Raw genomic sequence first — 24,893 nt, 5'->3', positions numbered from 1 at the left:
CGGAAAATGGACCGGCAAAAAAACTAATTTTCCGTAAAAGTAAAAGTAGCAGATAGTTCTGGCACTCCTTTAAAGGAAGTGTACTTTCTGGTTGAATGCAGTTATTAGCTGGCAATATGCATACTTTTTTCTTGTATTGATATCTCTTACAGTAAGAAACTTTAGCCTGATAGATTTTTTCTGTTTTTTTTTTTACAAATTTTATAAAGTTGTTACTATCCAGTTTTAATCTTAAAAATAATCGATGGATTTCTCAGAATTAATCAACAGTGTAAAAATAAGTAGAGGCTAAATGATAAGAAAAAAATGAGCAAAAAAAGAAAGTATGATTCTGATATCTATGTACAATAATTTACAAAATAAAAAAGTTAAAACAAGTTCATAAACTCACAGGAAGAGGTGGAGTGAGATTGAATGTAAATATAGAGCTTAAATCAACTAATAATCCTTTGTTTCGATGGTCCCCTGCAGATCCTTTGCAGATGCTTACCTTGTTTTAACCTAGATGTTTCAACAAAACATCACTAAAATTGTAATAAACACAACCTTTTCTTAACACCTAACATCTTAAACCTAACACTCGCTTGAACCTGTTGAACTTGAGGATAAACTGTAGTGGACTGTTGAATAAAGTCTAATAAACATAAAAAGTGCATCACTGTTGAATCCTGTGTAAAGGAAACATGCCTCACTGCAGGTTTAGGACTAAAGCTCACTTGTCAGACGTCTGTGGGCTCTTGCTGGGAGGAAAAACGCCGGACATCTTAAAAGTGACTCTTTAGTTCCTGCTAAACGGAGGGGACAGATGTGGTTATTTGAGGACAGGTCATTGGCAAGTTTATGGCCGGGGTGCTTATTTTACTAGAGCAGGGCATTAGTGGAAGTGACCCTGAGGGAAATCCTTTAAAAGTTCACTGTATGTTTTCACACAGGACGATTTAGGATACAAAACAATGAGATTGTACCATCCAGTGCTGAGGTTAAGCTTCTGTGACACACTGAGTACTGCTCACTGAAGAGGATCGCACGATTGTGCTGAGGATATGTGCCTCCATACAGCTGTATCCTGTAATAAAGAGGTAATAAACAAGTATTGCACAAGATTATGGCCTTGAAATGAATATAAAAAGGAGGAAATAACATTGGAAGGTTTTTAGAAAGTGCTGCTTACTGTTATGACCGAGATATCTCTGAAAACAAAAACAAACACAAAACACGTTTATTTATATATAAATATGTTTGGTTTTTTTTTGGACAGTGATGATGGATGTACAGTATTATTCAATTATTAATCTTAGGACTGATCATTTTTTAAAAGGGTACTATATACATTCTTTAAAAAGGTTCACAGATACCACTGAAGAACCACTTTTAGTTCCCTAGAGAACCATGTTTTTCAGATTTGTGAGGGTAACTAATATTAATATCTTCACATAATGTAAAGGTTCTATATCAAATTAAGGTCTCAGAATGGTTCCATTATGTGGAGGTTCTTTAAACTTTAGAAAGGGTCTTCCCAATCACATCTAATTTGCAAAAAGGGTTCTCTGAAGAACCATCCATTGAAAAGTTCTTGAGTGGTTCTTCTATGGCATTTTGCAAATAACCCTTTTTGGCACCTTTATTTTTAAGAGTGTAGGTGCTATTACCTGTAACAATAGTGGAACCCTCCAGGAGCATTTTCATAAGGTTATTTAAAGAACTATATATATACTATATATAGGTTCTCCACCCTTCAACTACAAAACTATTAATAAATACAACAGATATTATAATAACTGGTAATCATAATAAGAACAACACATAAAAAGACCCATTTCAGACCTTTTTAGGCATTCAGTAGGTTCTCTTAGCTGTCATGGTTCTATACATACTATAACACTGCCTATACTGAAGACCCGTTCAAGAACCCCATTTTATAAGAGTGCACTATGAATTATTCAGCAGAATTTAATATGTAAACTAGTATGTAATTTAAGCAGTAATAAGAGTGAGGAACTGAACTGCGGACCCTCATACAGACCCTCGAGTTTAACAAGTTTATTATTATTAGTTTCCAACTTCAGATCAAATCAAAGCCACAGGCAGCTTCTTCTGTTCATTGTCTGCTTTCTCTCAGCCGTCTGCTTTCCCTCTCTGTCTCTCTCCTTTAGCAGGCTGATGAGGAAAGGCGACGGAATGGGACGTGACATTTCGGACGGCTCCACAACTAGAATCAGCTGCGGGCAGCAACCACCTGTAAAGCCCCTCTCTGGATCAGGCTTCTTTTGTAACTCTGGCCAAGCATTTGTTTCCAATAGTTACAGAATGTGAAAAGCCCGTAATGTTTGTGTGAAGCTTCCTTTCTTGGCTAACATGGGCTAAGCGTGCCACGCAACACTGTACATACAGTTACTGGGCCGGTTCACAGGCGTGCTAACTTTGAATCAGTCCAGAAGCACCAGGAAGTGGTCAAGCACTGAGCTTGACCGCTTGTGAGGAAATCTGATTCATTACTAAACGTGTTTGTGTTTTGTTATTTATGACAATAGAGTGTTTAAAATCCAAATTTACAAAGATTTCCCCTAAACTCAAATGCACTCGGTCAGCTAAGTCTGTTTGGTGTCTGCAGTTTGCTTCTTAGGTTTTGAACTAGAACGACAAGGCTAATGTAGCTTACAAGTAATGGAAGCTTATGACCACTAGGTTAGCATGGGGGAAACTGCATGCATAAATCATCACACTCCTGCCTTAACCAGTGTTGTGTTGTTAATTACTATCACATAGACTTGCTTATGTTGTGTCTGACACTGCATGACATCTGTATCTATAAAAGTAGAAAAAAAATGTTGAAAAGCTAAAAACTGTAGAGCCATAAAAACCAGATAAGCCTGTTAACTGATATTACTTAACGATTCAGCACAGTTTGAAGCAGGTATAAAATTTATGCATGTAATTTACACAGTGCTAAATGGTGGTCATAAGCTTCTATTACAAGGTAGCAACTTATAATAGAAACTTATTTTATAATTACAATGGAAAATGTGTATGTTGCGTTGTGTTGATTTTCTTGGCGAACTATTCATTTAATCAGGTCTATCACACTTGCCCATGTTCATCAAAGCTGTACAAAAAAAAGAGTGCAGATTTGACCACATTTAATGACACACAGACTATTCTGCAAATGAAACCTTTGTATGATGTGAAAACAAGCGGAGATCTGAGAACAAATAATTCATCAGCTTCAGTGCGTGAAATCAAGTGCCATCCTACCAGCACCTCATTCAATATCATTTACATGAAGCACGTCCTAATCCATGCAGATGTTTCAGTAGGGAGCCAATAAAACTACAGCATTCAGTGACACGAGTCAATGGATCTGCTTACAGGTGGACTTTGAGGTCAAGCAGTGAGTCTTTGCTCTCCCTATTGACCAGACTTTATTGTGTTAAAATTACAATGAGTAGAAAGAATAAAATGTGAAAATAAATGTAAAGTGTCAGATTTTAAGACATTAGAATGATGTAATTGTTTTTCATTTTGATTTGTGGGCGGAGTCCAAATAAACAAAAGCACAGTGTAATATGACTTTAAATGGAACACAGAAAAGTTGCAGCATTTGTTTATACCAACATGCATGTAAAATAAGTGCATTCACTTTTTTACTGGATTGCCATGCAAACAAATTATTAGTAACTGTTATTTTCACTCTTATTATTGGTATTATAAACCAGTGGTTCTCAACCTTAACCACCTCAAGGTCCACCTATTCATCACTAGAGAGTAAGAAAGCCCACAGAAAAAAAATGGGGGGATTTAGGTGAATAACCCCACACTAAGCGACGTTTATCACTAAACGAAAAAGATCTACAGATTAGGCTAATGTTAGCTTGTTTTATACCAGAAATCAAGCAAAATGGCTGCAAAGTAAGCAGAATGTTGCTGCATGTTTTTGGAATGTTTTAGCGTGAAGGAGCACTCTTAAAAAAGATGGTTCTTCAAAGGTTCTTTAGTAAAGACTGGTTCTATGTAGAAGAACCATTTGCATGTGTTCTTTGCATAGTCACATAGTTCTTCAGATTGATCGAGAACGTGCTGTGTATGGTTCTATACAGAACTTCTTTGAAAATGGTTCTATATAGCACCATTATGGTTCTGCTGTTGATCCAATGTCAAGTTTGTTACAAGTACCTGTTTTGGTTCTGTATAGAACTATATATGACACATTCTCCATCAATCTGAAGAACATAATGCAGAGAACCTTTAAAGCAATGCAAATGGTACTCTATATAGAACCATTGTCTACTACTATTGTCTATTTTTATTATTAAGTCAATAATTTTTTCACTGATTTTTTTGAGAACATGCCATCAATGACCCACTTCAGACCACCGGCTCCCCCTCCATACAGGCCCAAGAACCACCAAAGGATGTTGAGCAGCCAACTTGTGGCGTACAACCCAGTGGTTCAGAAACCCTTAAATGGCCTGGGCCCACCAGCAGGCCCAACGTTTTATTACACACTTCTATAACCTAAGAATAGCTCAACCAGTTGGCACTGAAGTGACTGTAGTTACTGAACAATAAGCCTAAGTATGTAATAAGCCTGAGATTTTAAGGGGTTAATCACAAATCAAGCATTTTTTTCAGGTTGTTAAAAGATTACACTCATATTTACAGTGTGTGTATTGGACATAAGTCTTATCATACAGACATGACAAAGATGACACTCATGAATATTAAGGGTGGAATGATTCTCCAAATCCACAGTTCAGTATATACCTCGTTTTTTTTTTTTTGTCTTTTTTTTGGGGGGGGGGTTAATGAGAAAAGACGAATGAGAAAAAAATTAAGTTTTTATTTTTTTAAATCACCAACAATTTGAAACACTAAAGAGAAGAAAACTAAAGAACATGTACAGTTTGCCCTACACAATTAAAAAGGTGGTTCTTTCAGGTTTCTTTGCATCATTGAAGGGTTCTTCAGTGACGGAGAATGTGTTCTATGTGCTTCTATGTAGAAACTTTTTGAAAGGGGTTCTATATAGCACCAAAAAGGGTTGACATCATAACAATAGAAGAACCCTTTTTGGCGCTATATAGGACTCATTTAAAAAAGGTTCTGTATAGAACCATCTACAGCACATTCTTCATCAATCTGAAAAAAACATTTCACGATGCATTGAACCCTTTAATCATGCAAAGGGTTCTTTGAGTGTTCATGCATCTATATGAAACCATTTTCTTCACTAAAGAACCCTTGAAGAACCATCATTTAGGGGGTAGAGGGGGGTATCGTCTTCCGGAACTGGGACACGAGACCGTGGACGTTTGTATCGCGGTTTCAGTCTCAGTTTCAGAATCGTTAGACCCCTAAAGAATCACAAAAGTGCTGGTGAAATTTGCGTCAGATTTCATGGTCAGATTGACTGTTGTTAAGCAGGCCTAAAAAATGTCAACCCAACTCCAGCATTCAAAATGGACCAAGTCCAAAACAAACTGATTTCTTGCAATTGAGAAATGGTCAGAAAAAAAAAGAATTTCAGCAGCGTCTCAAATGATTAACTACAGAGTGAATGGTGTATGTTTGGGGAGCGTCCCTTGATAATTCCTTCTTTTTTCACCACCAACTAATATGTTTGAAGTATAAGTTGCCAAGTGTGCGCCACGAGCTATGAAGAATCTGCGCGCTATTGATATTTCACACTTCAGAACACAAACCCTTTCAGTACGGAGGAGAAAAAAACACAATCCTTGTGAGGAGTTAGCTGTTTTCCTCCCTGCCTGTCCACTGGGGGCAAATGAGGAGGAAAAAAGCATGGGTTTTAAGCAGCTATTGTTCATACCCCCACACCGCTCCTCCTCTGCGCGGCCCTCAACGCTCCAGACTCAGCCGAGTTTTCGGCTTACGCAGTGACGCGCTCTGCTGACCGCAGCCCCGAGTCAACACAGCGACAACTTTCTGGCCACTTCAAATACTCGACATCATAGTGAAGAAACTTGTTCCAAGAAACAGACACAAAGCAGCAGAGCTCCTCTCCTCGCCTGTGTGCTGAAAAATCTCCGAAAAGAAAAATGCTTCCAGCAGCCGATTCCGGCGCCGGTGCAGAGGGGACACATTACAGGTGCTGGTCCCTCCGGCAAGCGGCTGGATATGGAAGCACCTGGACGCGGACAGGTTAAAGAGAACACAGATAAATGCAGCACATTCAGTTCAGCGTGTACCAGCACAGCGTCGGCCAACACTCCGACAATGAAATGTAAAAATGTCTCCCCATACAGGTCAGCACAAAAAATAAATAAACAAACTAAATAAATAAATAAAACAGCAGGACACCTTCAGCACTTCAGCAACACTGTGAGACATATTTACTGAAATATTTCACCAAAAACTCACTATTTCCAGCTTTTCTACAGACAATAGTGTCATCACACATCATTAATACTGATATATGAAGCTTTACCTTACACACAAGAGGGTTCTTGTTCCTCACTGGTTCTTCAGTAACAGCAATGGGTCTGTTTAGAACCATGAGCTCTACACTCTTAAAAAGATGGTTCTTCAAGGGTTCTTTAGTAAAGGCAATAGTTCTATTTAGAACCATGAGTTCTAAAATCTTAAAAAAGATCATTCTTCAGAGGTTCTTTAGTTAAGGCAATGGTTCTGTTTAGAACCATGAGTTCTAAACTCTTAGAAAAGTTTGTTCTTCAAGGGTTCTTTAGTAAAGGCAATGGTTCTATTTAGAATCATGTGTTTTTACACTCTTAAAAAAGATGGTTCTTTAAGGGTTCTTTAGTAAAGGCAGTAGTTCTCTTCAGAACCATGAGTTCTAAACTGTTAAAAAGATGGTTCTTCAAGGGTTATTTATTAAAGACAATAGTTCTTTTTGGAACCATGAGTTCCACACTCTTAAAAAGATCGGTCTTCAAAGGTTCTTGAGTAGACAGTGATTCTATATAGAACCATGAACACTTAAAGAACCGTTTGCACGCTTGGTTCTTTGCATAATGAAACGGTTCTTCAGATTGATGGAGAATGTGTTGTATATGTAGAACCTTTTTGAAAATGGTTCTATTTAGCATTCAAAAGGGGGCTTCTATTGTTACGTCTAGCTTCTAACAACAGAACTCTTTTTGATGCTATGTGGAACCACATACAACACATCATCCATCAATCTGAAGAAAAATGTCACCATGCAAAGAACCATTTAATCATACAAATGGTTCTTTGACTGTTCATGGTTCTGTATAGAACTATTGTCTTTATTAAGGAACACTTAAACAGCCATCTTTTTTCTTGCATAAATGGTTCTTTACATGATCAAATGGTTCTTCAGATTGATGGAGAATGTGTTATATGTAGTTCTATATAAATCCTTTTTGAAAGTGGTTCTATATAGCACCAAAAAGGGTTCTTCTATTGCTACAAACCTGACATCATAACAATAAAAGAACCCAGTTTCAAAAAGGTTCTATATAGAACCATATATAAAACATTCAATCTGAAGATAATTTCATCATGCAAAGATCCTTTAAGCATGAACACTTGAAGAACCATCTTTTTTAAGTGTGCATTGTTCAAAAGTTTGAAATCACTTGTTATATTAATAATTGCTGCTGTTTTATTCAATAATAACCTGTACAGTGTAGACTGGAATACTATAAGCTAGATACCAGTAGATATTTTAAAATATGCAACTGGAAACAACTGCAATAACTTATCAAATGATAAACAATGTTTTTTATATGTTTATTATATCAATAATATATATCCAGTCATTTATCAATAATAAAAAATGATCGATTTACAATGATTTCGTAATGAGTTATGAGCCTGAGTTTTGATCACCACTATTCAAATACGAGGCTTTCTGGATGTTCATTTATTATAACTTTTTATTATAACAAAACCTGTGAAGCTCTAAAGGAGCATCAAATAGAATCATATTCAACATGTACAGTGCTGTGCACAAGTCAGAGACCACCCTGCATCTATTATCTGTTCATTTGTCAGCGTCAGAAATAGGCCGAAAACATACGTATAACAGAAAATTACACAGAAGCCTGAACTAAATATGAAACAAATGAATTCAATATTTATTGTGTTCACTTTTTATCTTCATTACAGCTTCTATTCTTTTCAGAAGACTCACTTTCAGATTCTGAAAGAAACCTGCAGGGATATTTTTCCATCTCCAGAGTTCAGTCTTAGAAGTTTTTCTGCTTCTCACGATCCGAGTCATCCCAAAAACATTCAGTGATGTTGACGTCTGGACCCTGTGGTGGTCAGTCCATGGGCAGCTTCTTTCATTTGCAGTTTTACTATGTTGTTTCTATGTTCTTTGTCTATGTTCTTTTCTCAGTAAGGGCTTCTTGACAGCTACACATCCTTTCAGACCCAGTGTTGTCTTCTCACAGTGGAAGGATGGACAGAAACACCTGTGGATTATTTCAGATCTGAAGCAGCTTGATTTTCTCCTCTCTCTCAAAGATGAAAGTGCTTTTTACCTGATGGGTTTCTGGCGGTCTGCCAGGCCTTATTAGGAGACATATTTTGTCTTTTCATAATTTTTTTAAACCCCAGTTTTGGAAACTCCTGTTTTCTTCCACTTATTCTTCTTTGACTTTCTTCTTCCTTATGCAAGTGAATCTCACATCTAACCTCCTCCTGAAAATTAAAGAACTTGTACTGGCCATTTTGCAGAAAATGAAGGGTTTCTTACTTTTGCACTGTACTTTATGTAAAAAAAATGTTTTTATCTCATTGAAAATTCAGAACTTTTGAATGGCAGTTAAGTGTCACAATTGCTGTACGCAAAAGTTTAGCAATTTCATTATGCATGTCGCACAACAGGACAGAACAAACAAAATATCATGAGGATCACTACACTCTCAGAAAAAAAGTATGACACTGTCACTGGGGTGGGACCCTCAAGGGTACATCTCAGTACCTTTAGTCAGGGAACATAACTCTACTATAATCCATTGAAATGATATTTTCTAAGTTGTATTGACTCCACACTCCCCGTCTCGTCTCCAGGCCATTTTATTGTTCTGTTTTAAGATTATGAAAAGGTACAAATCTGTACTTTTCACCTGGTAAAAACTTATTTAAGGTACAAAATTGGACCTTAAAAACACTGTTGTACCTTTGAGTGAACATCTACATTATTTATACCTTGATGAACGAAAATGTACCTGCACAGAACCTTTATTTCGAACAGTTTATTCCAAGAAAATGTATAACCTACTTTATTGAAATACTGCAGGTTAACCATAAAACAAATACAACTGTCATCACTTCAGCAAAATTCCTTACAGATTTGGTTGAAATGTTTCACAAAAATTTTAAATTGGTAATATTTATTTGGCATAAAAACTGCCATTAGTAAATTTCATTCCCATATCATCAAACAATAATTTCAAATGAATTACCTTGTTCAACAATAAAGACAGAGCAGTTTGTGTTTTGAGTGTAGTTGGATATTCTTACCACTAGATGGACGCGTGTGACTCTTACATGAGAATGTAAGTAATATCAAAGAAATGTATATCCATGTACATATATATTTATTCTAAAGTTTATAGGAGCTGTGCTGAAACTTTTACTAACAAACTGTTTTCGCACACATCCGACATTCACTCTCAGCCCATTATGAGGGTAAAAATAAACTTTTGAGAGGTGCAAAACCCCAACAAGCCAGATATCAATTGTGGAGCTTACTTTTGTTTGTTTTCATTGTGTGTGCACTTTCATGGGAGCAATTTCCTGTGATGACATTGAACTGTACTCCTCCTGGAATTCATTAGAATGCAAGAGCAGGGGGGGCCCATGCCTCTGTCTGTCCACAGGGGGAATAATCTAAACGAAGACCCAGGGGCATGACACACCGCAACAGCCCATAATAACGCTCGGGGCTAGCAGAAGGTGCTTGTTAAAAGGATACAAATAAACACAATCAAACGCGAACGGGTGGGGCTACGGGAATTGACTGGCATGCACTAGCAAGATGATTCTATTAGGAACTGAAACAGTACATTGTTACCCATTTCACTTCCACAAGCACTTAACTCATTAACAAATACATAAATTCTACAATTTGCAAAACAAAGTGCTTTAATTGTAATAAAATACATTTACTGCAAATATATATTGCCATCAGATGATATTTAAGTTTAAATTAATGTAGTTAATGAACCCACCCATGTTTCGTGGGGAGTGGAACTAAAAGCTAATAATGTCTTACAAACCCAACAAAGCTTTGATTTTGTTCTGCTTCTTTTAAAAGGGAGTCTTACAGTATTAGAAACTTTAACGGGTCAGAAACCACATTTCCAGAAAGGAAGCTTACTATTTATTTGGTTCTTATGTATTTTGAATTATCAATCTAAAGCACCCTGCATGCAGAGTTTATTATCTATCAAAACCTCTAAAAATAAAAATCAATATTATTGTGTGACACCAGTTCTGGTATAAATGACAGAAGCATAGATATAGAGTATCCTAAACTCATACTCAAGTAAAAGTACTGTTGCTTAAGTGAAATAAGGACTTGAGTAGAAGCAAAAGTTCCTTTCCAAAAAACAACTGGAGTAGAAGTACAAAAGTATCAGGTCAAAAAAACCTTTGAAACTTATAGAACTGCTGTTTATGTAGTATATTAAATACTTAAATAGTGAGTGAGTTGTAGAACTGCCATTCTATACAGCATCTTTAAGTACTTACCAACTGAGTAACTTACAAAGTGCTATTCTATGCAGCAACTAAAGTACTTAAGTACTAAGTAACAGAACTGTTTTTCTTTGCAGCAACTAAAGTACTTCAGTATGGAGTAACAAAGAACTGCTATTCTATGCAGTAACTAAAGTACTTACTGAGTAACTTACAGAACTGCTATTCTATGCAGCGTAAGTACTTAAGTACTGAATAACATAGAACTGATATTCTATGCAGCAATTAAAGTACTTAAGTACTGAGTAATAGAACTGCTAATTTATGCAGTAACTAAAGTACTTATGTACTGAGTAATGTGTAGAACTCCTATTCTATGCAACAACTAATTAAGTACTGAGTAACTTCTAAAACTGTCATTCTATGCAGTAACTGAAGTACTTAAGTACTGAATAATTTACAGAACTGCTATTCTATGCAGCAACTGGAGTACTTAAGTACTGAGTAACTTACAGAAGTGCTACTCTATGCAGTAAAGTACTTAAGTACTGAGTAACCAAACTGCTATTCTATACAGCAAGTAGAGTACTGAAGTACTGAGTAACTTAGAACTGCTTCTCTGAAGCAACTCAAGTACTTAAGTACTAACAACTGCTATTCTATGCGGCACCTAAAGTACTTAAAATACTAACTTATAGAACTGCTGCTCTATGCAGCAACTAAAGTACTTAACTGTGAAGTAACAGAACTGCTACTCTATGCAGCAACTAACGTACTTAAGTAATGAATAACTTCTAGAACTGCTATTCTATGCAGCACCTAAAGTTCTTAATTACTGAATAACTTAAAGAACTGCTATTCTATGCAGCAACTTAAGTATTTGAGTACTGAGTAACTTGTAGAACTGCTATTGTATGCAACAACTAAAGTACTTAAGGACTGAGTAACTTCTTGAACTGCTATTCTATGCAGCAACCAAAGTACTTAAGTACTGAGTAACCTATAGAACTGCTACTCTATGTTGTACCATAAGAACGTAAGCACTAAGCAACTTACAGCAAAGTTTTATGCAGCATCTTAAGTACTTAAGTACTGAGTAAGTTTTAGAATGGCTGTTCTATACAGTACCATAGGTACTTAAGTAATGAGCACCTTGTATAACTGCTCTTCTATATGACATCTACCAGCTCAGGAAGTCTGTTTGGTGCTGTTCTTCTCCTTTTCTTTTTTCTCTTGATCCACAGTGAAATGATAAAGCTCCTAAGTCATACATGTAAAACTGCTAAGCAATCCAGATGCTGCCACCAATGTAATGAAATTCAACAGAAAAAAAGGGTTAGTAACTAAATTTTAGCAAATAAAATTAAGTAGGCTCCCTTCCTCACAAACATACTTATAAAAGTAATATCTGAAAATTCTAAAAGTTACTTAAGTACAAGCACCTGGGTAAATTTAGAGTTCTTATCTACCTCTGCAGGTGATATATTACCAACCAACACTAAAAAAAGCTTTAAGAAATGTGTATATTGTCATGGAATAACTCAACAAGTGTCATGCAATAAAAGAAATTCAAATTTTATTTTATTTTCAGTTAGCGTAGAAAGTATTAATGTGCATCTTGAAAGTTAGACATGTAAATGTTCAATTGATCCATTGAAAACAAAACAGAACAAAACAGGAGATAAATAAATAACAGGTGTCTTTACTTCCCCCCGCCCCAAACGCTTTGGGTGTAAGCAAAAAGTAAAGGCCGGGGGACGTTCAGCAGGGCTTCACGCTGTGAAACGTTCAGCTGTAGGTTACATTTATAGAGCAGGCTTTGTTGTCTAACAGAGGAGTATCTATACGTCCACTTGTATGAATGGTATCTCTGCACTCAGCGTTCCACAACATTACACTGGTGAGCGTGACCCGGCTACGGATGTGACACTGAGGAGAGTCAACAGCAGATCCACAGCACATTCTCTGTCAAGTTTTGCAGAGGCTTCGTTTGTAAACACATCACCATGAATCTCGCTGGAGAGGCACTGGAACTAGGAAAAAAAAACAAACAAACAAAAAAAACCTACAGTCTGTCCGACCTCTTTAACGAGCACCGCGTACACCACGGCCGTTCACCACACACCCTGTGTGACTATTCCTCACCCCGACCCTCCGCCTCAGAGTTTAATATCAAGATAAATACGTTTATAGGAGGCAACAGGAGTCAACTCTGTTACTGTGTTAACAATATGAGGGAAAAAAATAAAAGTTACAAACTGATTAAAGCTAAATATAACAATAAAAGGTAAACACTTAAAATGCTCTCAACTACTCTGTTAAAAACAAATACCATTTGTACACGGATACTATCACAGCAAATCAATTATTTTACTATATGAGGAGGGTGGTACACTATATAGCTGTTACAACTGTAAAGTACAAGCTCAGATGCTTGTGTCATTTTATATCCAAGTCTGTGACGGATCACAAGCCACTTCACGAAGCACTTTTAACAAGCAGTAGGAGGAGTTGAGTTTGTAACGGGTCAAAGAGTCACTGAAATGGAAAATTCTACAGAAGCTCTTGAAGAAACATACCGTGACAAAGTAATTGCTAACCAAGATGTAAAATTCATCTCAAAACTGATTTGTAAAATGTACCTCCTACAGAGCATAACTTCTCTTTCAAGACTTATATTGCTTGTAAACAAGCTTTAACACTCCCCTCCCCCCAAGAAAAAAAACACCAACAACTCGATACCAAACTGATAAAGATGAAAACACATTTCGTCTTATGATGTGCTGAACACTGCTCATATTTGGTTTAGGTGAGAAAAGGCACTTGATGTGCTTTCTTCTGTTAAGGTCCACGCTGGCAAGGCTTTCAGGGTGAAGAAAAAAATTCATTATGTCTAAAATTCATTTGAAAGAACCCAATCACATACCAACTACGACACAGCAGATGTGCATTATGATTGTTTGCTTTAAAATTGTCGAGCTGTTCATGATATACTACATTTTATTTGTGTTCCTTCATCAGTTCTGGTCCATAATCACATCCGACATTACTACTTCTAGTTGTTAACAGAAAGGACCTGTAAACGCTGCTACTGTTCAAACCTAAAAACTGTAATGGATGGCTTGTTTTAGCCAAAGTGATAACAGGGATTTGGGAATTGAGGGGGTTAATAAAAAGATAGCCACTATAGTCTATACTGAACGCACAATAAGAGAAAAACACACAGGCGCAATAAAAAAAGCCAGGCGGCTGAACTTACAAAACTCTTTGGAAATATCATCTAAAGTACTAGCTCTTTTTCTTTAAGTATGTGTAAGAAACATAATATTTCTCTAAGTATGCCAGATAAACACATTTGAAGGCACAGGGTTAGTTATGAAGCCCATGCAACCTGCAACAAATACCACAATGACTTCATTCTCTTTTAATAGAACCAGAAACCTCTAGCTATTCAAATGGGGAAGCTTTTTAGGGGAATTTCAGTTGACTTTTATAGAGACCAAGGGAGCTTTTTATAAAACTTGTTGTGAGATGGTTTTGGAAGGAGTGTCATGGGACCATGCAAAGCATCTCTCACCGACAATTTCTTTTCAAATAAGAAATAAAAAAGCCTCCTCTGTGAGGTAAATTTACATTCAATGATCAGGGTGTTGCATCAGCTGTACCAATATCCAAAAGTGCATAACAGCAAGATGCTTTAAGGCTGTGGTTTTCTTCTGTGTTTAGGCACGCTATTTTAAAAGAAGGCTGTTCAAACCATTTCTTCTATGCACTTCTATGCATACGTTTCTGTTATTCAATATGTAGTAATTGTACCTGTGTGCACGTGTACTTTAACATACACATACTGTGACTCATCTTCAGCATTACTTTATAACTATATGGAAGTGGAACTGTCAGGGACAGCTTCTGTGTATTTATTGACAACTTTGGTTTCATAGCTCCTGAAAACCAAGAAGCTTTTTAAGGCAATCTCACCCTTACTTGATGGTAACATTACTATGTGATGGAACAAAGGAGCAGTTTACATGACTTTTGCAAAACAGCTGGCAAAACGTCATCCGGAAAGTGGGCCGTACAGTGGAGAAGCAGACGAAGAGGCTGGGTGATGGACTCAGTTCGCGAGCGTCAGAGCGTGCATGTGTTTGGCGATGTCGTACACGTAGGTGATGTCGGGCCGCTTCTCTGGGTCCGGGTTGATGCACATATCTACCAGCTTTCTTAGCTGTGGGGAGGGGACAAAGAGAAACAAAAGGGCAAGAGGAGAATCACAACACATTCAACATTTCACTCACTGTCTGAAATCAGTGTGAAAATGAGGATGAATAGCAAAGTGACATGCTGTGTATTTGTGGGCACATTTCCTCCCAGAGCTAGTGAAAGGGCTTGAGGCAGAGCTACTTCCAGCTAGGAGTCTTAAAGCCTTCTGCATGCTCGTTTACCCGCCACACGCACAATCCCCAAAATTTACACTCATATGCCACGGAAAGAAAGAGAGATGCGACCTCAGCCCTAACGACCGGCATCATTAAAAGCAAAATGGAAAGAGAAAAAAAGCAAAGAAAAAGGAAGGAAGAAGTATCCCCCCCCAATGCCTGATCACCATGGCAACCAGCTCTTTCTAGCCGAGGCCTGGCTGGTGCTGCGTGGCGCGCCGTCTCCTAATCAGCGCGGCATGTGAAATGCAAATCTAGCCAGTTGCAGAATTAGTGGAAAAGAAATGGCGGCGGGAGGTAGAGGGGGTGGGCGAGGGGCAAATCAGGATGCAGATATGTAAAATATTCATATGCTTGGTGAAAAAAAAAAAGATGGGGGGGGTGCAGAATTTTTGATGGGGAAAGGGGTTGTCTGTCAGGTGAGAAGCAAGGAGACGGTAAATGACACACCAAAGATGAGCGGCTGACAGTTTTTTGCCATTCGCCTTCAGGAGCATTGTTTACACGCAGACAGGGGAGGATGCAGGCCCTCTGTCTCCGCTGGAGGGAAAGGGGGTGAGGGTGGGGGGCGGCTGGCAGGGTGGGGGGAATAGAGGCTCGGCAGCGCTAAGGCGATAGAGAGCAAATCTCATGAATGGGGGGAATAACGACTCCAGCTGTAGGTGAGGCTGGCTATGGCGGGGAGCCTTTAAATTAGGTACTGATGATGGCAGCTAAGGATATAGGAACATGAAGTGAAAATCAGTTACAGCCCATCAGCCAGGCTTAGAAACCTCCAGTAAAAAGAAAAGCCAGGCTTCTTGCCTCTGTGTTTTGCAGGAGACAGCATAGTGTTAAAGTATGTCCATATATGGGTCTGTGTTCATGCTGTTGCATGTGTCTAGGTAAACTAATGCCTATGAATGTGTGCATGAGAATATAAAAGTGTAAAATAATACAAGCACTTCAGGGCTGCACCGTTCATGAAAATTCATTTTATGATTATATTGCTACTAGTGCTGTCAAACGATTAAAATTACATTACTTTGTGTAGTTCATAGTGTAAGTAATTGCAATTTTCTTTCAATTTTACCCATGTTTACACGTTTTTCTAATAAACACTTTTCAATTCAATTTTCAATTAAAAGACTTAATTTTGTTATAGCTATATAAGTGGAGCAAAAGAAGTTTCTTCAGAATGTATTTTTAATTATTTCATATTATTATTTTCATTGTGTGATTGCTGGGTTCACAAGATTTCCATAGTGAACACAGTTTTCAATTTTCCAAGTCAAACTAGACAAATGTCTTAGGATCTAACGTGCATTCAACCACAATGAACGGAAAAGTAACAGCAAAAAAGGAACGGACTACAGCCACAATAAGCTTAGGGCATTAGGCTGACTTTTTACATGACAATAACAGAGGTTACAATTTGAAAACATTTTTTGATATTCAAAAATAGCAATGAGAAACGTCGGATGAATAACGGAAGCCACCTCACTGGCAGAGCTAATGAGCTAACCCTAAATGATACAAAGATGGATGCTAATAAGGACTCGTCGTCTACACAAGGTCTTTTCTCCCGATTTGCTCATGTTACTTTGCCAGAGAAATATATTTTAGCTTTTTCCAGACCTAACAACAGCAAAAGCAGTCAGCCTAGCTAGCGAAAAGCTGCACCAGGGCCAGCCGCACTATTTATGCCTCCTCAACACGTCCCTGACAATGCACTCACATTAAGGCATTCTTTACAAGTCTGGTTACAAATGCAAAACCAGCATTTTCTCTGTCTTACCATGAAAAAAGTAATGCCTGAATCAAGTTTTCAGTGTTTGAATACTGGCACCTCAAATGGTTAACTGAGTACTTGAGTACCCATGTACGTTCCTAGTTAACAGTGTAAAAAGAAGAGTTAGTGCTATTAATAAATGTGTTCATTTGGACAGAACTGTTAGATGTGATTATTATACAACTCAAAAGCAAGTAAAACCACATTAATGACCTCCTGATGTGATCCTAATGACTAGCCTGTGTTATTTCTAACCAAAATGACTTGTTGGATCATATAAATGCCAAGAGTGACAGCACACAATAAAAAACTTTATCTGTTAAAGAGTTTGTGTGCATGTTGAGTCTTCTGCAATATTAGCATCACTATAATTACCAAATGATACACTGTGCAGCCCTACAAAGCACTTAGTAGACCAATATGAGACACTGGTCATTTCAGACAGTCTAGCACTTTGAAACCACAAGGTAAGAGGTCATCTAATAAATGTGCATTCTCATACATCTGTGCAGACCTTTATGCATACTTTGCCCCAGCACGTGTTTGAAAATCGTTGAGCCCTCTGCCCAGAGTGCGCCCCAAGTGCCTTACCTCTTCCGAGTAGTGATCAGACGGGAGGGGAGGGTAGTCACACTGCTCGATCTTTTTACACAGAGAGTACAGGTTCATCTTGTCCCCATAAAACGGACTCTGGAGAGCAGCCATCTAGTAGCAAAGGAAAAAAATGAAAGGGTATTAGATTTTTTGAAATGGCTCAACCCCCGAGCATGTACAGAATGACTGCATAGACTCTATAACTCATCAGCATTATCCTTTCTTGCTTTGCCCTTGCTACAGAATACACTTGCTTGTTTTGAGTTTCTACTCTTCCAACAGTTTGACTACACTATATAGAGCTGCTGACTTCGCTAGTCTCCTCAGTAAACTTGGCCACTGCTTCATTTACTGAATCCAATAAGTCTGAAGGTCTGAAGGCAAATGACATTTCAGTGTATTTCTAAAGTCACTGTACTGGTGCCATTTTCAGTACATCAAAAAAAAAATAAGGGAGCCATGTCACCCATAAATTTTTTTTCTTCAAACTTCTACCAAATTGTGGCACAATTATCTTCCTGTGTAAACCTTCTTTCAGAACTCAGAAACAAGTTTACAGAAGTTGTGGTGTACCTTTAACTGAACACAAAAGTGCTACTATGCCAAAAAGTTATTTATCCAAAGAAGAATACTAGGTCTTGCATTTATTCATTCACGTATATATGCGTCTTGCCTCGTTTTTTTTTTCTCATTTTAATTTGAAAACACACACACACAAACAGGGGACCAAGAATGGCTGACATTTTCCTGAAGAAATGGTCCTAATATTACACATTGAGAAGATGAAGAGAAAGGGGACTGAATGAGGAGCTTGACCACAAGAAATGCAAATCTGTTAAATCAGCAATGGCTTATTCTTTGTCCTCGGCTGACAAACAGAGCCTTCTACAGAAACTGTTTAAAAAAATGTCCAAAAATCTGAGACCACACTGAATATCTGGGATTGTCATTTAAACCTGGAAATAAAGATTATGAAAAAGAAAAGTTATGCCAAGTAAAATGAGAAGACGTATTCGAGATTCAACACTATTTCTAGGTCACAGTTCAAAATTAAGCAAATGTGAAACTGACCATGTTAGGCCTTATAGCCTTATCCCTTCCGTTGAAGCACACGTTCAGGTGACTCTCAGATGGATCTGATCTCCTCATCAGAGGCTTCTGCCTCCATACCAGAGTCCATGCCAGCCTGAGTGCTCAATGTCAAAAACATACCAAATACTAAGAAAGTCTGAAATTCATGATAAAATTTCAAAGATTCTACTTTTCACTCAAACTGTTATGCTCATAAAGTATTAAATTAGAACAGTACACAAAATAGAAGCATTTTCGCTGGTGCTCTGAGACCTCTGGATCCCACTGTTCAATGCATGTCCTTGTATTAAAAAAAGTCAAGGAGAAAGAGTGGGCTTACCAAAAAGGAGGTTAATTTGATTGTTCATTTGGCAGGAATATTTTTTGAACTGAAAGCAGTGCTGTAGTTTGTTTCAGCCTAAAACCTTAAACTAAACGAACAGACATTCCTTTCCTGCTATGCAATAGTAGTGCATAGCAGAAGCCCTGCACACAGCTCGGGCAGACATATTTATGTGTGAAAAGGCATCTTTTTTTAATTGTTGTTAGACAGGATATTCATTTTAGGCATCTGTTACTTATCTATGTGTCAGCTGACAAAAATTGAGAAAGTAAGAAAAACTGCTAATAAAAAGCCCAAACTTTCCTGAACTAAGAAATGGCCAGTTTTAAATTTTGGGGAGCTTTATAAACATGAGAGGTGACACAGAACTAGCAAATGTTATGGGGAAGATGCAAATATTACAGTCACCTTTCTGAAAACACAAACATTACAGGCATCAGCTGTGGAATTAATACTATAGTGCTTTGGTTGTAAACACAATACAGTATCCAGGGTCTTGCCACAAACTGCTGGTCTCTCCAGTCATATTTTGTTCTGCTATTTTCAAGTGATTCAGGCTAACTGACAAGTGATCTTAATGAGTCTGCAAGTGCAACGAAGCTATGAGAATGCGGTTTAACAAATCTGCCATACACAACTCAACTGAATGACTGCTACGGGGATGTAACAGGAAACAAATAGCCATTATGGCTGGAGTCACTTCCTTTCCAGATGTTTCTCTCTCTCTCTTACCATCGTTGTCATTTATCAGATTTTAATCAGACAGCTGCCGTTCCCTAGCAACCCCATAAATTTCAGATGAAGTGTGTGGAAAGCTTACACTTGCGAACCGGTGAAAATATGCACAGAGAAACCTTAGAGAGAATGAGCGAGGAAACTCTACAAAAACATGGCCAGATGTAAAATGTGGGGAAAACTGAGCATATTGTTAACATACACTACACTTGATTACACTGTCTTCACTATATGAAGATGGCACATTACTTCTTTTCTGATGCTGAAATCCTAAGATCAGCCGATACATAATTGTACTGGTTTAAAATGTTAAATTGTTTTTAAATGAGCCAATTTTCCAACTGTGATGCAATACTCTGAAAAATATTGACATTGGATATCGTTCTTGACCCCACAGGATTTGGAAAATAATATTTGTCTTGACAATTGTTTTAAAACAATGGCTGTGACGACAGCCAACAACAGGTCACATGAGCAACAAGGCCTAAAAGTGACCAGATCAAAAGGTCAGCTTAGACTTGATCAGAAACAGCTGGAAACCCAACAACAGTGCCATATGCACCTGAACAATGGAGCAAGTGGAGCACCTGTACACTTTTATTATTTTATTTTTTTTGCTCTATCTGTCTGTCTGTCCCCCTTCCTTTCTGCTGGTGTTGGCCTCATACTAATACTTGTTATCAGACTGGTGCCACCTGTAGTTAAGATTCTTCCAATGAAAGACATAGCAGTCATCAGAGTTTCAGTGACTGAACAGACAGCAAGTCCTGAATACTAAAAAACACTGGTGCTATTCTAAAATGAAGTCTGCACCAAGTAAAAAACTTTAGATATCTAACATTTCATGTGGATGTTATACAATACAGTGTGAGTCTGAGGCTAGTACCACAAAACTGAAACATCTAATATAAAGCCACACGGGTGGGGCCTGCAGAGCTTAGAATGAGCCTCAAGAACCTGGCAAGCTTTGTGGCTTGGCTGCAGTCTCATCCTAAATCATAGAAGTTTCTCAAGCACACACACACACACACACACACACACACACACACACACACACACAAACACACACACACACAGGCACAATCTCTCTCTCTCTCTCTCTCATGAAACACTCCAAGTAGAGCCACTCAATCTTCATCGAGCAGTAGCTGACAGACTGGCTGGAGTTGCAGGACAATAAATAACAGACATCACCGAATGACTGCCTTCTGTTTGAGTGAGACTCCAGGCAGCTGAGACGCAGCCTATCGGACCTATGATGTAAAGATTTTATAACGCTAAAGTCTCAAACAAGTTGCCTAGCACAGGAATACAATTCACAGAGCCTGTTCAGAACATCTTTAAGGACACAGATAAGATAGCCCTTGTGAAGCTCTCCTGGGCTGCACAATATAGACACAATTAGGGGTTTACAGTTAATAGAGTATACAGTGCATAGTTAATAGAGGGGTAGTGATACATTCAGTCCACGATTCAATTTGCTTCTGATACTGTGTTCGCAATTTGGTATTCCCTCAATATTTCGAACAAATCTGAATGGAGAAAAATCATGACTATCCAACTTACCAATGAACATGCTGGTGTGGGCTGTTGACTGGTGCTGCTTGCTTGTGAACGCTGGGGCTTAAACAATGCAATAGTATTCAACACCATCTTCGAATATCATACAACAGTTATAGGCTGCTACTGTTTGTGGCACAAAGAACTGACAACATTAAAGTACATTTGATACCATGTTCGGGGCTTCATTGCTTTACTTTTTTTCTTTATTTTGCAGAACTGCAGTAGAAAAGCAATCGAACACTAAAGGTCACGTGTGATCGCGAATAAGACCACGTTTTGCCACAATAACTGTACCATTCCGCTGTGCACCAGCTGCTAAATACCGACTCACTTTACACTGCAGCTAATCTTTACTGCATGTCGACTTTACTACATATAAAAACAGAAAACGGATACATCATACTTACATAAGATACTGTCTGCAGCCCATTTGATCAGATTCTGAAGAATAGTGTGACAGCAGAGCTACACCAAACTCCGAACTTGTTGTGGTCTCTAAGCAAGCTTGGCAGCTGTGATGGCAGAACAATTAATCAAACTAGAACTAGCTAGAAATAAACTGAATACAGCTCAGCAAACAAGATGGGCTGTGAAAGGCTTTGCAGACCAGAACAAAATGACATTTAGGTTAATCTGGGATGCACTGAAAACGCTGAGCAGAACCTGATAAGTTTTATGGCTCTATCCGCAAAAGTTTGCTACTTTTTGTGGTGGCAGGAATGGTCAATATTAAAGCACATTTGATACAATGTTTAGGGCTTTTTTGCTATACTTTTGTATGTTGTATAAAAGCAAGAGAACACTCAAGGTTGTGTGCTATGGTGAACATCACGGCTATGATTCAGTCGCAGGCATGAGGCTCTAAAGGACTTTCCACATCAATAAAATAATTAGAGCATGTGTGTACCTGATAATATCTTGCACTCAAACACAATTTTTTTGTTGTGACATTATTTTATTCACCCTCTGCTCGATTTTTGTGAACTATCGCTGAATCATGAACTCACTGGCCAGTCATAATCTCCAAAAGCATCTCCGATGCACTGTTACACCACTACTGCCTAACACTTATGTATGCCTAATTTGCTTAGGGCAGTTTTCTATCATTACAGTACTGTAAAAACTAATACAGCAACTAAGATTAACAAGCATAGTGTGCAGTAATGCCCTCACTTACAACAGTCTTTTTTCAATCTTGCTCCTGGCAACCCAGAGTACTGCACTGTGTAAATTATTCCCTGCCCCAACACACCTTATTCAGCTCATGCAGGGCTTGATAATCAGGTGATGAGCTGGATTAGGCATGCTGAATTAAGGAACACTTCAAACCGTGCGCTGCTGTGGGCCGCCAAGAACAGGATTAAGAAACACTCGCAAGTAGCAAAGAGTCCTATCGTCCACTGGGGGTCTATAACCCCATTTTATTCATGCTGCTTTAATTTAGGATTTTGGCCTGAAAACACCCAACACCTGAACCACAACCAAGCATGTGAACCCAGAGCTTGCTAAAGCAGACACTGCAAAACATGAAATATGTTACTTTTTTAAGTACAGCCAGGTATGCATGCAGAAGACCTTGCAAACATAACTGAAGCATGTTAAATGGCTTACTTAGTCCCCCCGAGCAACCGAAACGTAATCGAAATCATTCCAGCTCACGCAAGGAAAGTACAACACTGAGCTTGTCTTTATCACAACCATATCTCTGCATTTTAGAACCTCTGTTTTGCAATACATTTACCATAGTTAAAACACATCACTGTGACCTTGCACTAGTCTCGAAACAGTGCAAGTTTTCAAAGCAATCACTACAACAAACAGGCCAGCGAATGATTTGCAACAGAACGCAACTGGCACTCCCCCATCGAGAGCTCACCTACGGACACCTGTTGATAATAAAAGCCATGAGCTCAGAGCCTCTTTGTTGTTTGTTTCAAGGAAGTCCAAGACAACCAAATTAAGCAGTATCATAAACACATCACAGAGCTTGTTCCACAACACATTAACAAATGTGGTGGGTTAAAATAATCTCAACCTACTCAGTTAACAAACTTCTGTTTTTTTCTCATACATTAACTACTCCTTAAAGTGTTAATAGTCTAAATCTGTCCAAGATGTGAATGTCAATTCTGTTAATAGCCTTATTTCTACTAAAGGCATTACAGCATGTAAACCGATTCTATTGTTCTGTTAAAGTTATTAAATCAATGTAACAATGTAACATTTTCCTTGTTAAATTTCCTTGCACTCATGTGGAAACACCTGTTGTTGAAGCAGAACAAGAAACATAAAATTCAAGACATGAAAATGTAACTTCAACTATACAACCAACCACAAAAATAAGACCCAATCTATAGTGTTCTGTATTCAGACTGTAAATTCATAAACTTTGGATCAACATTTGCTATCATTCAAAAGCTTGGGGTCACTCTTTTTAATACTATTTCTTTAAGGGGTTACGAAAGCTATATAGCATCGAGAATTAACCTACAACAAATTAAATGACCAGACTGCTTCATATTTAAAAAGCAATTACCAGATCTCACTGACCAAATGTTTATATAATGATTCAATGACAAGAAATCACTATACATAGATAATTACAGTGTATTGTTCAATAACATTACTGTTTAACCATAGCCTCTCATTGTTCTCTAAATACTTTAAATTGTGAACAAACCACTGGTTTATGTTTTAGCGTCTAGTAATACTAAAATCTATGTATGAGTTATAACTGATTAACAATTATTAATACAATTGTTAATTGTGTGAACTTTTGAATGGTTGTGTACATCTGCAGACAAAACTTTCAAAATCGCCACTATCTACATTTGCAATAACAGCAGTACAGCTCAGGGCTAAAAATCATACGCTTAAACATCTCAGTACTGAAAAGCCTTCTATGAATTTTCCACAAACCTCAAGATGTCCAGAATATTCATAAACTCTGCTGGTGCAAATGAATTATGGGTTGTCAATTCCAGTTTCTTGCTGAAGGTCACTGCTACAGAACCTCATCAAAAAACAAGTAAAAAAGGGCAGATTCTCCCTCTGTTCACAAAATAAGAATCTGAAATGCTGTTAAAATGCCTTCCACTTAAAAAATGGATGTTAACAAATTATCAATAACTGATTCTCCATTCCAAAGTCACAACACATGGCACAACACCACCTTCTCTTTTCTGGTGACGATACTGGAACCTTAAGTATTGGCCGATACCGATCCGATTATATTTTCTTCAAAACGGCAAAGCTTTAAAAGGAGCACTTCACTTAAGATGAATATCTAAAAGGAGTCTTTTATGCTCAGTCTTTCGACACTCCACTACCACAAAGAAGGAAAAAACACACAGTCAACATCCCACAGCGTGACTGTGTGCCATTTGTAACAGGCTTGGATAGGATTCATTCTTTTATCCAATATGGTATCCAATCCAGCATTTTCTGATGTCAGATCAGAATCTAATATTCTCTAATATTCACACTGATAAAAGTTAATGACTGAAATGATGATCAATTTACTTTGGGACACCTCATGATGTACAAAAGTCACAAAAAGTGGCAAAAGCGCCAAAACAGTGTAGGAAAAACAATTTTGTCAGACTGCAGCTCAAAACAACAACAGAGAATAACACTGTGGAAAAGAAAAATGGCAAAAACAAGTGAGAAACAGCAGCATTAATACAAGGACAATCGGAAAGAGTTTTCCAGATGCAAACAATATACAGAC

At 37.8% G+C, this 24,893-nt stretch overlaps 1 protein-coding gene across 2 annotated transcripts in view; it reads right to left on the bottom strand.

The window, feature by feature from the left end:
* Positions 1-12,204: 12,204 nt before the first annotated feature.
* nek7 (NIMA-related kinase 7) overlaps positions 12,205-24,893 on the bottom strand; it is a 76,692-nt gene continuing 64,003 nt past the window's right edge. For both annotated transcript variants that reach the window (XM_036586919.1, XM_036586920.1), the window contains 2 exons: positions 17,449-17,562; positions 12,205-14,875 (listed from right to left, as the gene is read on the bottom strand). In XM_036586919.1, the coding sequence (XP_036442812.1) occupies positions 14,765-14,875; positions 17,449-17,562 (225 nt within the window). In that variant the 3' untranslated portion in view covers positions 12,205-14,764. The remainder of the gene's footprint in view (positions 14,876-17,448; positions 17,563-24,893) is intronic.

The sequence above is a fragment of the Colossoma macropomum genome, unplaced genomic scaffold (assembly GCF_904425465.1).
Source record: "Colossoma macropomum unplaced genomic scaffold, Colossoma_macropomum, whole genome shotgun sequence".
Classification (NCBI taxonomy): Eukaryota; Metazoa; Chordata; class Actinopteri; order Characiformes; family Serrasalmidae; genus Colossoma; species Colossoma macropomum.
This window is presented reverse-complemented; position numbering and strand designations above follow the sequence as displayed.